Source organism: Phoca vitulina, unplaced genomic scaffold (genome assembly GCF_004348235.1).
Source record: "Phoca vitulina isolate PV1807 unplaced genomic scaffold, GSC_HSeal_1.0 scaffold3, whole genome shotgun sequence".
Lineage (NCBI taxonomy): Eukaryota > Metazoa > Chordata > Mammalia > Carnivora > Phocidae > Phoca > Phoca vitulina.
In genome coordinates this window covers 36,877,042-36,894,030 of record NW_022589706.1, presented here as the reverse complement: position 1 = coordinate 36,894,030, position 16,989 = coordinate 36,877,042, and the positions used below count along the sequence as shown (strand labels likewise).

Here is a 16,989-nt window from a genome sequence, read left to right as displayed (position 1 = left end):
TTTGTTTCCTAGAGTTCAGCATCTCTTATGGTTTGCCTCCCTTTTAATTTTTATCTTATTTTATTTTTCCTTCCTTCCCCTATGTTCATCTGTTTTGTTTCTTAAATTCCACATATGAGTGAAATCATATGGTATTTGTCTTTCTTTGACTGACTTATTTCAGTTAGCATTATACCCTCTAGTTCCATCCATGTTGTTACAAACAGCAAGATTTCAGTTTTTTGATGGCTGAGTAAAATTCCATTGTGTGTGTGTGTGTGTGTATAAATATAAATATATATATGTATATATATATATCACATCTTCTTTATCCATTCATCTGTCGATGGACATCTGGACTCTTTCCATATTTTGGTTATTGTGGACATTGCTGCTATAAACATTGGGGTGCAGGTGCCCCTTTGAATCACTATGTTTGTATCCTTTGGATAAATACCTAGTAGTGCAATTGCTGGGTCATAGGGTAGCTCTATTTTTAACTTTTTGAGGAACGTCCATACTGTTTTCCAGAGTGGTTGCACCAGCTTGCATTCCCACCAACAGTGTAGGAGGGTTCCCCTTTCTCCACATCCTCGCCAACATCTGTCATTTCCTGACTTGTTAATTTTAGCCATTCTGACTGGTGTGAGGTGGTATCTCATTGTGCTTTGTTTGTTTGTTTGTTTTAGTTTCAGAGGTAGAGTTTAGTGATTCATCAGTTGCAAATAACACCCAGTGCTCTTTACATCAAGTGCCCTCCTTAATGCCCATCATCCAGATACCCCATCCCCCTACCCACCTCCCCTCCAGCAACCCTTAGTTTGTTTCCTATAGTTAAGAGTCTCTTATGGTTTGTCTCCCTCTCTGATTTTGTCTTATTTTATTTTTCCTTTCCTTCCCCTATGTTCATCTGTTTTGTTTCTTAAATTCCACATATGAGTGAAATCATATGATAATTGTTTTTCTCTGACTGACTTATTTCACTTAGCATAATACTCTCTAGTTCCATCCATATCATTGTAAATGGTAAGATTTCATATTTTTAGATGGTTAAGTGATATTCTGTTGTGTGTATGTGTGTGTATATATATATCACATCTTCTTTATCCATTCATCTGTCAATGGACATCTGGGCTCTTTCCATAGTTTGGCTATTGTGGACATTGCTACTATAAATATTGGGGTGCAGGTGCCCTTTGGATCACTATGTTTGTATCCTTTGGGTAAATACCAGCAATTGCACTACTAGGTATTTATCATTGTGGTTTTGATTTGTATTTCCCTAATGCCGAGTGACACTGAGTACTTTTTCATGTGTCTTTTGGCCATCTGGATGTCTTCTTTGGAGAAATGTCTGTTCATGTCTTCTGCCCGTTTCTTGATTGGATTCTTTGTTCTTTGGGTGTTGATGACAAGTTTTTTATAGATTTTGGATACTAGCCCTTTATCTGATAAGATATTTGCAAATATCTTCTCTCATTCCATAGTTGCCTTTTAGTTTTGTTGGCTGTTTTCTTTGCTGTGTAAAAGGTTTTTATCTTGATGAAGTCCCAATAGTTAATTTTTGCTTTTGTTTCTCTTGCCTTTGGAGACATGTCTAGCAAGAAGTTGCTGCAGTTGATGTCAAAGAGGTTGTTGCCTGTGCTCTCCTCAAGGATTTTGATGGATTACTGTCTCACATTTAGGTCTTTCATCCATTTTGAGTCTATTTTTGTGTATGGTGTAAGGAAACGGTCTAGTTTCATTCTTCTGCATGTGGCTGTCCAATTTTCCCAACACCATTTGTTGAAGAGACTGTCTTTTTTCCATTGGATATTCTTTCCTGCTTTGTCAAAGATTAGTTGACCATAGAGTTGAGAGTCCATTTCTGGGTTCTCTATTTTGTTCCATTGATCTATGTGTCTGTTTTTGTGCCACTACCATACTGTCTTGGTGATTACAGCTTTGTAATAGAGCTGGAAGTCTGGAATTGTGATGGCCACCATCTTTGGTTTTCTTTTTCAACATTCCTTTGGCTATTCAGGGTCTTTTCTGTTTCCATACAAATTTTAGGATTGTTTGTTCCAGCTCTGTGAAGTATGTTGATGGTATTTTGATAGGGATTGCATTGAATGTGTGTATATTGCTTTGGGTAGCATAGACATTTTAACAATATTTGTTCTTCCAATCCATGAGCATGGAACATTTTTCCATTTCTTTGTGTCTTCCTTAATTTCTTTCATGAGTGTTCTGTAGTTTTCAGAGTAGAGATCCTTTACCTTTTTGGCTAGGTTTATTCCTAGGTTTCTTATGGTTTGGGGTTTAGTTGTAAATAGGATTGATTCCTTGATTTTTCTTTCTTCTGCCTCATTGTTAGTGTATAGAAACAGCTGACTTCTGTGCATTGATTTTTAAATCCTGCCACTTTGCTGAATTCCTGTATGAATTCTAGCAATTTTGGGGTGGAGTCTTTTGGGTTTTCTACATAGAGTATCATCTCATCTGCAAAGAGTGGAAGTTTGACTTCTTCTTTGCTGATTTGGATGCATTTTATTTCTTTTTGCCGGCTGATTGCTGAGGCTAGAACTTCCAGTACTATGCTGAACAACAGTGGTGAGAGTGGACATCCCTGCCATGTTCCTGACCTTAGGGGAAAACCTCTCAATTTTCCCCATTGAGAATGATATTTGCTGTGGGTTTTTCATATATGGCTTTTATGATATTGAGGTATGTTCCTTCTATCCCTATACTGCAGAGAGTTTTTATTAACAAAGGATGCTGTATTTTGTCAAATGCTTTTTCTGCATCTATTGAGAAGATCATATGGTTCTTGTCCTTTCTTTTAATAATGTGGTTTATCACATTGATTGATTTGTGGATGCTGAACTGCCCTCGCAGCCCAGGAATAAATCCCACTTGGTTGTGGTGAATAATCCTTTTAATGTACTATTGGATCCTATTACCTAGTATCTTGACAAGAATTTTTGCATCCATGTTCGTCATGGATATTGGTCTGTAATTCTCCTTTTTGATGGGGTCTTTGTCTGGTTTTGGGATTAAGGTAATGCTGGCCTCATAGAATGACTTTGGGAATTTTCCTTCCATTTCTATTTTTTGAAACAGTTTCAGGAGAATAGGTGTTAATTCTTCTTTATATGTTTGGTAGAATTCTGCTGGGAGGCCATCCCTGATTATCTTCTTTTTTCTGATAATTGTTTAATGCCTTCTGTTACTTACTTCTAGTTTCCTAGAAGACTAGATATTTTTGTATCCCCTGTTGTGCCTTGTACATCGATACTCAGTTAATGATTGCTACTGATCTTAAAGCCTACTTCTATCCCTCCCTTCCCCACAAAAAACTGAAATACCCATTCAGTCTCATGGCTTTATCTTATCTGACACTTTCTCCAGTGTATCTCTCATCCCTTCCCATCCTCTCTAATAGACAGCATCTTATGTTCCTGTAGGTACTGTTTTTGTTCATATTGCTATTGCAGCAGTTACTACCAGACCCTGAGTAGTTGGGGCTGAGAATTTTTGCCTGTGCTTCTTAGTATTCTCCACACCTAACACAAGACTTTGAACTTACTCTATACCCAATAAATGTTCATGAAATTAATAAGTACATTCTTAAAAATTATTGAGGACCTCACAAACTTTTGTTTATGTGGATTATATCTATTGACTCTTTGATAGGTAGACAATATTCCATTAGAAATTCAAGCAGGGAGAATTTTTAAAAATATTTATTAATATAAAAATACGGTAAACCTATTACATGTGAACATGAGTAATGTTTTTATGAAAAATAACTGTTTTCTAAAACAAAATAATGTAGAGTAGCACTGTTTTACATTTTTGTGCCACCTCTAATGTCTGGTTTAATAGAAGACAACTGTGTTCTCTTATTTTCTTCTTCATTTAATCTGTTATGATACAGTATTTTGGATGAAGTGTATAAAAATAAATGGCCCTAGAAAGATATATATTTGGAAAAAGGAGGACTATTTTAATACCTTTTCAGAAAATTGAAGGCATTCTTCTTTGATACTACACCAGCTTTACAAGAGATAATTTCTTACATTTAATCACATTGTGAAATATGAAACTGTATCATTGGATTTTCCATACCGTATTACATTAAAAGCCATTGATCTCTCTTGTGCTTTATGTGGATCTTTTACACACATGTTGTTTATACCATGTGCATTAGTCACTTGGAAAATGTTGGTTCTCTAAATTATGCAGATCTTCCGGTTGTTGACAGATATTATATAAAAAAACCATATTTGTTGATATCCCAATTAAATCATTAGAAAATGTTTAATTATTTGGAATATAAAGATATAGGGGCAGATATAAGCTTTCCAAAATTATAATTTTCACATGAAAACTTGACTTTTGCTCTTGACAATACAAACCATCATTGTCCTTGAAGTGACAGGCCCACTTCATTCATTTTTTGGGAAAATGTGTAAAGGATCAGAGTTTTTCATTTGTCTTTCCCAGTAAAAATTGTGTGCCATGAAAACAGGGGCTAGTTCATTTCACAACTCAAGTAATCGCCCTAGTGCTTTTCCTCAATCCAATCATTTTACTTCAGTTTGTACCAGAAGTGCTTTTTGTATATTTCCCATTTCTTTATGCAGGATATTGATGTTTTCTTAAGGGTTGAGATTTGATAAAATTAACAGCATTTACAGTTTCATCATGACCATTCTGAAGTGAAACTGACTACTTGTGTAATTCAGCACCACTGCCTGTATTGGTGTGATGGCCCCAGCACTTTACCCACCATTGTTTTTGTACCACGTGTAAGCACTGCACAGTAACAAAATCCAGTAACATCTTAGTACTATTATGAAAATAACTTTGGCTTTTTTGACTACCTGATAGTATCTCAGGAAGCCAGAGATCTGTGGAACATCTTTGAGAACCATCATTTAAAACAATTCCACATTCCCTGGGGTATAAGATTGGCACAATTTCCTAGAGATCATTGAAATCATATTTAGGTGTCAAAATAGAAGGGGAGAAAGCTCACTGAAATTTTTTTCTGTATATTATCCAGATCTACAGGCAATAGACTATCATTTTTATTCATTTAAAAGATATTTATTATCTGCACATATTATATATTAAGTCCTTATAGGGGATAAGAAATGTATAAAATATTTTGTCTTCAAATGAATAAGTCATTTAACTTTTCTGAGTCTGTTTCTCCATCTGCAAAATGGGGGCTTAGCAGATTATCTGGTAATCTGATAATTAGATGAGGTGATTTATATGAAACATAGTGTTTGTGAAATTCAAGGTATTCTGTATAAGCAGGGTATAGTATGATGGAATTATTTATTGTCTCCTGGGCAGGTAAGTCACATTATAAACATAATGACCAATGGTCATGCAACTGCCACATGTGGGGGTGGAATTATTCTGTGTGAAGGATTTGTTCCCTGATCGTCTCAGTTGGAAAATGTGTGGCTAGAGTAATGGTTTCTAGAAGTGAAAGTAGAGATTTGGGATTTAGTTACCTAGTGATTATGTTGAAACCTAAGTAGTGAATTTCTAAAGGAAATATAAGGTTGATCAACTAGAGAGAGAAGGTAGAATGGTTGAGAAGAAGGGCTGAAGGCAGAGACCTAAAGAAGACCTCTATTTAGGGGTATGAAGGTAGAGAATCTAGAGAAACAAAGTTTGCACTGAGTTAATAATTAATAATGCCTGAACGCTTTAAGGTCACTAAACAAATGCTTCCCTCTCATACTCCATCACCTAAAACAGAACTCAAGTTGCCTCTGCTTCTCTGTTTTCCTCATCGGCAAAATGGGAATCTGAATTTCTAACATCCCTTCTTCAAGCATCTACTCTCTGGCCCTATATTTTTAACTTAAATTGGTGCATCTTTTTTCTCTTCTTTTTTCCTCATCTGCCTCTTCCTCTTCTTCTTCCTCTTCCTCTTCCTCTTCATTTTTATGTTTTCTCAACATAAAAGGGATCTTCAACATGAGACTATGGGCTAGGAGTTTAAAAACCCAGGAGAATGATATGCTGAGAAAGTCCATGGCAACAGGGTGGGATTTCTTTACCTAGAGGCTCCCCTAAGAGCAGAAATTCTTTTCCAAGTCAGAGTGGTCCCACCAAGGAAATGCCCCTTCCCTGGCAGCCTTGGATACTGCCTTCTAGATAACCGGGGTAATCTATCTGTTCCCTTCCATGCTCTCTCCTGAGTTTATAAATGTTGATGCAGTGTTTAAGTTAGCCTCAGGAAGGCTGCATTTCCAAGGAAAATCAAACCATAAATGCTTCTGGTGGTTTTATATTTCAATGTTTTGTATAACTTTCAGGGAGAGCTGTTTATTTTCTATCTGTGACCCCTGGCCCCTCAGCAGTTACACTTGATTCCATGCTATCCTGAAAACATATTTTACAATAAACTTCTGAATTTTGGAACCATTTGATTGAATTGATTTGTATAATTAAAATGCTATTTTCTCATTAGTTTCTTACTCTATCTCTGTAATACCATAGAGCTCAAAATTTGTGTAACGAGAGACATACACAATTTAAAGGATATCCCAGGAAACCTTCAGTATATATGGAGTTACAAAATGGATATCAATTCCCAGCTGTACTTTATCTAGCTTTCACTAAACAGATGGCTGTATATGCTGCCCTTCAGATCCCTATGGTAGAAGATTTATAACGTCTTCCATCTTCCTCCTTTAATAACTTGTTTCAGCATCTAATAGTTATCGCGATCATGAAGTATTTTTCTCATTTCTGACTTAAATCTCTCCACCTGCATGTTAACCATATTCCTTTGCCCTTCGACCTCGATAGAGGTGGGAAGCAGGCAGGTATGATTACTCTTCTATTTCTTTAATCTGTTGAAAGACAATGCTTTATCCATTGTACAAATCTGTTTATTCTACCTGAGACAGACATGATTTTATTTCAGAATCAAGAGTCTATTTAAAAAGTAATACTAGCACATGCTTCTAGAAAATTCAAATCATAATGTACATGAAATAAAAAGTGAAGGTATATCCTCCCTCCCCACCATCTTGCTCTTCAACATAATCTTTGCTCCTAAATTAGTATCTTGCTTTCCAGGCCCTTTTCTATGTAACTAGATAAGAAAGTAAGTAAATAAATATGTAAAAATATTATGAGAACAATAAAATAAAGATGCATACTATAATATGGCAATGTGGTTTCCATTGTGATTCTTTCATTAGTGTTTTGACTACCCAATGTAAAATACCAGAAGGAAACTTAGTGATACAGTAGTTTTTCATTTTAAACATTACATGTATACTTTTAAAACTATTTTAAATTGTTAAATTTAATCAAATTAAAAAAATGTGAAGATACAACCATGGAAAACTCTTTGACAGTATCAACTAAAGCGAAGTATACACTCACCCAGCAAACATGTGGGCATATAACCAGTAGAAATGAGTGCTTATGTCCACCAAAAGACATGTAATAGAATGTTCATAGCATCATTATTTATATTGGCCCCATCTGTAAAATCTAAGTGTCCTTCAAAGCAGAATAGATGAAGAAACTGGTATAGTCAGAGCAATAAAGCATGGTTAAAAAAAAAGAAAAAAGATTGAGATTCTGGATAATGTTGAACAAAAGCTAAACACAAAAGAGTACATATGTGTAACTTCATTTATATGAGGTTCAAAAACAGATAAAAAATGATCTGTGGTGGTAGAGATAGAAGTAATGGTCTACCTTTGTGGCATTATTGACTGGATAAGTATAAGTATATGGAGGAGTCTTCTAGAGTATTGGGCATATTCTTTATGTTGATCTGGATAGTGGTTACATGGGTAGATACATATGTAAAAATTAATTGAACTGTGCACTTAATATTTGTATACTTTGCTTTATGTTATACTCCTCACTTTCCACCTCTGTCATACCTGAGGCTTCTGAGTCTGGTGTTGCTGTCACCTTCTGCGGAGGTAGCTCCCTCTGCTGTACCACCTTTTCATGTATTCTGGGCAAAGCCTTTTTGGGTGGCTGAGGGTAGGAGTTTTATTTTTATTGTTTTGCTCCATCATTTAGTACTCTTCCATTCCTTATCTTCCATGCATTTGTACTTTAAATTTTTAAAGTTAAAATTTTAAAAATTTAAAAAAGTTAAAAAGTTAAAATTTTAAAAAATATGATAAAAATGACAGTATTATTATTATATTAAAAAATTGGAGTTCACTTATAATTACTTGAATATTCTCATTTCTGCTTTTCTCAGTTATAACTAAGTATAACTAAGCATCATTGTGTCTCCCAATGGAAAATTCCATTCAGGTTTTATTCCAACATATGTAGATCTATAGCAGTGTATCTTTTTCGTAACTAAGGAAATTTGGGAATGGGCTTTTTCTTGGGTGATGAAAATGTTCTCAAATTATATGGTGGTGATAATTACACAACTCTGTAAATATACTATAAACCACTCAATTGTATAATTTAAGGGTGAATTTTATGGTATGTAACAAAACAAAATTCAGCCAAAGTTTAAGCATAAACTGAGTAATTGTCCTAAAATGTAGAAAAAAACAGGAAATGGAAAAGATGATAGAAAAGATAAAAGATAATAGAGAACCAATCCAGGATATCCAAAAACTATATTAGAAGTTTCAGAAAGAAAGAGAAAGCAGAGAATAAGAAATTAGCAAAGGAAGAATGTGAGACTTTCCCAGATGTGAAGAAAGACATAGTCAAATTGAATAGGCTTACTGAGAAGAAATTGGGAAGAATAAAAAGACCTCTAAGCTAGACATAATAACTGTGAGTCCTTAGAGTACAAGACAATAAGATCCTAAAGGCCCCAAGATGGAAAAAAGAAGCTCACCTACAAAGGAACAGGAATGAGACTGGCACACATTCTTTATCAGCAACCCTGAAAACCAGAAGATAATGAATAATGCATTATTGGCCACCTAGAATTCCAGACCCCAATAAACTACCATGAAACTTTGAGGACAAGAAAATGCCTTTTCAGGGATACAAAAACTCTGCTTTCTTCAGAGTTCCTTTTCTGAGGTTACTTAAGGATGTCCAGTAAGAAAAGGCAGTATACCAAGAAGGAAAAATCAGGGATTTAATGAAACCGTTCCAACAGAGGAGAGCAATAAAAGGAGTTCCAGGCTGCTGGCTGTGCAGAAAGGCCTAGAAAACAATCTGCCTATGTTGGAATGGGAGAATGAAAGGTTTGACAGTATTCAGGGAGGGGAAAAAAAAACCCAGACTCCAAAGATAGGATACTGTATTGGAGGTTAGAATACTTTAAAGCTTTGATTAAGTAGATAATGCAAAGGAAGGGAGGGAGGGAGGAAGGAAGGAAGGAAAGAAGGAAGGAAGGAAATACGCCACAGAGCATTCTAGAAGCAAAGTGTATTATATGCATAAGGAAAGGTAATTATAGCACATAATTTGGCTCTGTCATTAATAGTTATATAGTTCATACTGATGTAAGCACTATTGATTGATTTTGAACTTTTCTAATGAAACCATAGAAAAAGCACATAAAAATAAATATGGTTACAGAACAAAATATAAATGCCAGTCATTGTGACAAGGTAAAACTAAAAGTACAGTTGATTTGCAAGATGAAAGGGGGGAACTAAGAAGTAAGGGGGAAGTATAAGGGGGCTATTTGTGTTCAGCTGCTGTTATTAGGTGGCACAAAATGTTGAAATAATGAGAAAAAAACAAATGAACAGATGTGACTTTTGTGTAATATTGAAATTATTCTGTTTGCCAATTGTGTATGAGCAAATAAACCAGAGTTTCAGCAGGACCTCTTATATATAAGTATTTTAATGTACTGCGCCTTTATTATATTAGAAAAATGATTAAAAAGGAGACAAATGAAATGCTGATTTCTGGGAATGCAAGACTTAAAACACCTAGGTTTGTTTATTCAAATTTCATACACTGTTTTCATGAAAATGGTGAATAAAAAACATGCAATGACAGTCTTATTATTTCTATTGCCAAGAGGTTTTAAAAAAATTTAGTAGCTAAATATGGTATTTTAGACAAAATTTCTGGTGGTGGTTGCTTTCTACCATTAAGACACAGTTTTATGATTAAATCAAACCCGGCATTGACAGAATATTCTTTATTTTATTTTATTTTTTTTTATTATTATGTTATGTTAATCACCATACATTACATCATTAGTTTTTGATGGAGTGATCCACGATTCATTGTTTGCGTATAACACCCAGCGCTCCATGCAGAACGTACCCTCCTTAATACCCATCACCAGGCTAACCCATCCCCCCACCCCCCACCCCTCTAGAACCCTCAGTTTGTTTCTCAGAGTCCATAGTCTCTCATGGTTCGTCTCCCCCTCTGATTTCCCCCCCTTCCAGAACATTCTTTATTTTAAGCATATCAACAAAGAATCATGTATGTATAGATATGTGTAGATATTTTAAATATATTTTAACAAACCACAAAACAGGTTGAGAAAATTATAATTTATCAAGTGTATGTAGTTAATGGAAAAATAGGCTCCATGATGCATTTGATTTCAGTTGAATTCAATATTGTAAGGATCACAAACAATATTAAAATGTTAAATCCTTTTGTTTTCCAAATCTGTCCACTTTCCCTCAAGAGATAATTATATTTTAATAAGGATTTAAAAATATAAAGAGAATTGATGGTTGATAAAGTTTTATGTTTTTCTCTTAGCTAAATCTAAGTAAGAAGCCTATTTCTCTTTCTTAAAAACTCTTAAAAAAAAAAAAAGCCCAATAGCTTTTCTTACTTGAAAACTATTTTTCAGATTTCAAATCATCATCTTTCAAAAAGTTGCTATATATTATACAGTCTTGATATCAAATAACCTTTGTTTTTACGGCTTTAAAAAGTGTGTTGCAAGGCCTTCTGAATGGACATTTTAAAATCACCATGTAAGTTTGCATGCCAAACTTTTGTTGTTGTTGTTTTCTGATATGAGATATGAATACATGTCCTGCTCTTACTTTTTCAGCACCTGCTTCTGGTTGTTTGCTGTTTTAGTTGATGTGAACTGAGCAGCTTTCTCAAGTCATCAGTCTCATTGTAGCATTTTTGGCAGTCAGTTAGTTGATTTCCATTTGTTTTATGTAAGGTTGTGATTAACTTTAAGATTTTGAAAATCTCACTAGCCTGTATTTTATTTTATTTATTTATTTTTTAAATTTTATTTTATTATGTTATGTTAGTCACCATACAATACATCATTAGTTTTTGATGTAGTGATCCACGATTCATTGTTTTCGTATAACACCCAGTGCTCCATGCAGTATGTGCCCTCCTTAATACCCACCACTAGGCTAACCCATCCCTCCACCCCCTCCCCTCTAAAACCCTCAGTTTGTTTCTCAGAGTCCATAGTCTCTCATGGTTCCTCTCTCCCTCCGATTCCCCCCCCCTTCATTTTGCCCTTCCTTCTCCTAATGTCCTCCATGCTATTCCTTATGTTCCACAAATAAGTGAAACCGTATGATTATTGACTTTCTCTGCTTGACTTATTTCACTTAGCATAATCTCCTCCAGTCCCATCCATGTTGATGTAAAAGTTGCGTATTCATCCTTTCTAATGGCTGAGTAATATTACATTGAATATATGGACCACATCTTCTTTATCCATTCATCTGTTGAAGGGCATCTCAACTCTTTCCACAGTTCGGCTATTGCGGACATTGCTGCTATGAACGTTGGGGTGCATATGGCCCTTCTTTTCACTACATCTGTGTCTTTGGGGTAAATACCCAGTAGTGCAGTTGCTGGGTCATAGGGTAGCTCTATTTTTAATTTTCTGAGGCATCTCCACACTGTTTTCCAAAGTGGCTGTACCAACTTGCATTCCCACCAACAGTGTACGAGGGTTCCCCTTTCTCTCCATCATTTGTTGTTTCTTCCCCTGTCCATTTTTGCCATTCTAACTGGTGTAAGGTGGTATCTCTGTGGTTTTGATTTGAATTTCCCTGATGGCTAATGATGATGAACATAAGATACCTCGGAATAAACCTAACCAAAGAGGTAAAGGATCTATACTCTAGGAACTACAGAACACTCATGAAAGAAGTTGAAGAAGACACAAAAAGATGGAAAAACATTCCATGCTCATGGATCGGAAGAATAAACATTGTTAAAATGTCTATGCTACCCAGAGCAATCTATACCTTCAATGCCATCCCGATCAAAATTCCAGTGACATTTCTCATAGTGCTGGAACAATCCTAAAATTTGTATGGAATCAGAAAAGACCCTGAATCACCAAGGAAGTGTTGAAAAAGAAAAACAAAGCTGGGGGCATCACGTTGCCCGATTCCAAGCTATATTACAAAGCTGTGATCACCAAGACAGCATGGTACTGGCACAAAAACAGATGTATAGACCAATGAAACAGAATAGAGAGCCCAGATAGGGACCCTCAACTCTATGGTCAAATAATCTTCGACAAAGCAGGAAAAAATATGCAATGGAAAAAAGACAGTCTCTTCAATAAATGGTGCTGGGAAAATTGGACAGCCACATGCAGAAGAATGAAACTTGACCATTCTCTAAGACCATACACAAAGATAAACTCAAAATGGATGAAAGACCTCAATGTGAGACAGGAATCCATCAAAATCCTAGAGGAGAACATAGGCAGTAACCTCTTTGACATCGGCCACAGCAACTTCTTTCAGGATACATCTCCAAAGGGTGGGGAAACAAAAGCAAAAATGAACTTTTGAGACTTAATCAAGATAAAAAGCTTCTGCACAGCAAAGGAAACAGTCAACAAAACAAAGAGGCAACCCACAGAATGGGAAAAGATATTTGCAAATGACACTACAGAGAAAGGGCTGGTATCCAAGATCTATTAAAGACCTTCTCAAACTCAACACCCAAAAAACAAATAATCAAATCAAAAAATGGGCAGAAGACATGAACAGACACTTCTCTGAAGAAGACATACAGCTGGCTAACAGACACATGAAAAAGTGTTCACTAGCGTATATTTTAAAGCACCTGTGTGACCTACTTCTTTACTGAATTCTAAGCAGCATGTTATGGAGCAAAAAGAAATCTGCTATCAAGATGTACCTAATGAAGTGTTACTGGCATTTGTACGTAAAAAAAAAAGCTATATAGAGGGGAACAGAACAGGGCAGCAAAGGCAAATAATTACTAAATTCACAATGTAGTGTGTTGTTGCATTTCCAATTACCAAATTCTCTATACTCATTTGTTCCTTTGGATCACATGCCTTAGGTGGGCAGGCAGCATTACGTAAATATGATGACTAGAGGCTGAGCTAGGAAATGCTAACTAGATAAAAAGTTCAACTATGTTTTTGAATCAAAGAAACTCTTATCTTTAAATTGAATATATGGTTATTACAACAGAAATCTAAACAGACCTTCTGATGACTTGCTCTGATGATTTCTCTCTATAAGACAGTTAAATTGCAAATGGGTTATATGTATTTTGAGCTTAATTCTGCCTCCTGAGTTAAGGAGATAGGGTTGGACAATTTAGCCGTTTTGAATCTTAAAGGGCCTTTCACGCTTTCAAGACATTTTGTATTTTTCCTCAGCAGTATTACCACAAACATGATTAAGTAATTATTTGTATAATTGTTTAATGAACATCTCTCTTGATAGACTAAGCTCTATGTGTACAGGAACCGAATTGCCATCACCAGCAGTACAATGTGTAACAAATACATGGAGGTCATGGCAATCATTGATTGAACGCATTTCATGTGAAAATTTTTTTAATAGGCATTAAAAGATGTCATTGTGTAAACATGTTATCGTTTGCACAAAAGGCCTCCATCCCTAAATGAGAATGATATGTAATAGATTGAATTAAATAGGAGGGTATCGAGACATTTGTCTTTTATATTTGTTCACTGTGAGGACAAAGAGTTTTGTCTGATTTGTTTACAGGTTTATTTCTAGCAATAAGAACAGTGTCTGTCACAGAAATATATGTTGAATCAATGACTTAATAAAAGTAATGGCACAATTTAATAATAAGAAAGTAAACAACCTAATAAAAAATGGGCAAAAGATTTGAACAGACACTTCACCAAAAAACATACAGGATGGCACATAAGCACATAAAAAGATGATCAACATTATTCATCATTAGAAAAATACAAATTAAAACCACAGTGAGATGTTGCTACACATGTATTAGAACGACTAAAATAAAAATAACTGGCAGTAGCAACGGCTGGTGAGGATGTGAGGTACTAGAATTCTCATAGGTTGCTGGCAGGACAGGCTGCTTTGGAAATCAATTTGTCAGTTTCTTACAAAGTTAAACATATATTTAGCATATGACCCAGCAACCCCAGGTCTAGAAATTTACCCAGGAAAAATGAAACCATTTGTCCACACACACATACTCACATGAAAACCTGAACATGGATATTTGTGAAGGCTTTATTCATAATTTCTAAAAAATTGGAACTAGTCCAAATGATCACTAACTGGTGAATGGATAAATGAATGGCTAAATAAACTATGACACATTCATACAATGGAATATTATTCAGCAAAAAAAGGGAGCAAACTACTAATACAAGCAACAACAAGGACAAATATCAAATGCATTATGCTGAAGTGAAGGAAGCCAGAATCAAACGGCTCCATACTGTATAATTCCATCTCTATAACATTCTGGAAAAGCTGAACTATGGGACAGAGATCAGATAAACACAGAGAAGTGCTCACAAGGGCTGGGGTGGAGAAGGAGAATTGACTACAAAGAGGGTAAAGTCTTTGGAATGATGGAAATGTTCTGTATCTTGACTGTGATAGTGCTTACCCAACTATATGCATTTGTCACAATTCCTAGAGCTGTACACCAGAAGAAGGGTGAACTTTATGGAAATTATACCTTAATAAACCTGACTCAGAACCAGACAAAGAAGGAGTTGATGAGGCTCTTCTCTGTAAGTAGTTAAGCAAGTAGATCATTAGCTTGCTGCCTTGAGAATCAGGAATGAACTCAGACTTTACCAAGGAACCAAAGAAATGAGTGAGGCTTGCTTCACTACTTACCATTCCACTATTCTTATTCTTTCTGTTGCAGGCTTATAACTTTCTTGTGGCAAGGTCTTTGGTTTTTGTGTATTGTGATCAAAAACCACTTATTAAGTGATACCTGATATTTAGCATTGTGTAAGACACTGAACTCCCAGTGCCTCAGGTGGGTCTAACAGATGCAGCACATGCCTTGTTTGCCACCCCGTAGAGTTGCTATGAGAATCAGAAGATGGCATACTTGCACTATGTAAACTGTAAGGTGCTAAGTAAATATAGGTGATTTCATTGCTAAATATTATACCTAGATACAATAAACAAACTTGGATTGCAGGCATTGGAGAGCAACCCACAAACATGGTATGGATAAGGTGTGTAGGAAAGATTTACCTGACCTGCATCTATGTTTGGCCCCACTGCTACCTCCTTGTCCAGTGGAGAGAATCTGGTGTTCAGGAGTTTTGTCCATAGCACCCATGATCAGCAGGAATGCAGTTTGGTACGTTGGACAATGTGAAGTGACTCAAAGGACTGCAATAGGCAAATGTTGGACTTAGAGGCTCTAAAGGAGTGAATCTTCAACAAACGTTTTGTTTTTCTGTACTATCTAGTCTTTTATGAGATAGGGCTCTTGTTTTAGTCTAGGTGACCATTGTAGTAAATGTGCTGTATCACTCATGCACAGTGTTTTCTTCTGATGCCTCATCTTCCAGTGTTTTTGCCACCCCAGGTCTCCATAGATTTTTATTTCATGTGACAGCCAGCTTTGATCTTCATGAATATTGTCATGAACCCACTGATATCAGTGATAAGGTTTTAGCCACAGTTGTAACGGATTTCTCTTCTTACTTTCTATACATACACACACCATTAGAAATTTTGCCTTTTTGCTTCTTAGATCGCTATGTACTCTGCTTGGAGAGGCACTCCATGTTGAGCTCAAAGAATACTTATTTGGATGACTTTGAGAATTTATTTGTGGGGCATTGCAGAATTATAAAATAAGTTCTACTAGTAATAGAGCCTTGGCCAGATCACTTAATATGTTTCTCTACTTGTGTGTTTTTTTTTAATTTTTAAATTTTTACTTATTTACATTTTAAAGATTTGTTCATTTATTTTTAGAGAGAGAGAGAGCATGAGTGGGAGGGGCAGAGGGAGAGAGAATCTCAAGCATACTCCTTGCTGAGTGTGGGGCCTGATGCAGGGCTTGATCTCATGACCCTGACATTACGACCTGAAGCGAAACCAAGAGTCGGACACTTAACCAACTGTGCCACCCAGGCGCCCCAGTTTTTTTTTTTTTTTAAGTGGGCTCCATGCCCAGTGTGAAGCCCAATGCAGGGCTTGAACTCAGGACCCTGAGATGAAGACCCAAACTGAGATCAAGAGTCGGATGCTTAACCAACTGAGCCACTCAGGTGCCCCCTGTTTCTTTACTTGTAAAAGGCAGGTAATAGTTTCAAATTTGCTACTGTCAACATGTTGTTGTAAGAATCACAATAGCTTAGGAAAGCTTGCAGCCAACTCTGAAATTCTGTGCCAGTAGGAAGCAGTAATATTATTAATGGCATTCTTCTCATGATTTTACTACTGATAAATTATTATGTTTCTCCAGGGAGAGCCACTCCGGGGCAGCTCATGTCCTATATTCAGCTCTTCAAGAACAATGTCAAAGCTTTAGTGAATCACTGTGGGCTCCTACAGCTTGGGCTGGCCACAGTTCAAACTCTGAAACACCCGCAGACTGCCAAGTGGGATAACTTTCTGGCTTTTGAAAGACTCCTTCTCCAGGTATGTTGCTATGGGAGTTTCTTGGGATATTAATAGTTAAAATGCTTGCTTCTGGGAAAAAACTTTGATGTTTATTGTAGTCTTAGTAATAAGTCATATTGTTGACATATACTCTATATCATATTCTCTAAGAGCCTCCAAATTAAAATTTTAGTAGAAATTTTCCATA

General features: G+C 35.9%; 1 protein-coding gene across 1 annotated transcript in view; it reads left to right on the top strand.

The window, feature by feature from the left end:
- The window catches only part of SCFD2 (sec1 family domain containing 2), a 430,884-nt gene that overhangs the window by 88,852 nt on the left and 325,043 nt on the right, over positions 1-16,989 (top strand). Inside the window, exon 4 of the mRNA XM_032400353.1 lies at positions 16,645-16,820. Coding sequence (XP_032256244.1) covers positions 16,645-16,820 — 176 coding nt within the window. The remainder of the gene's footprint in view (positions 1-16,644; positions 16,821-16,989) is intronic.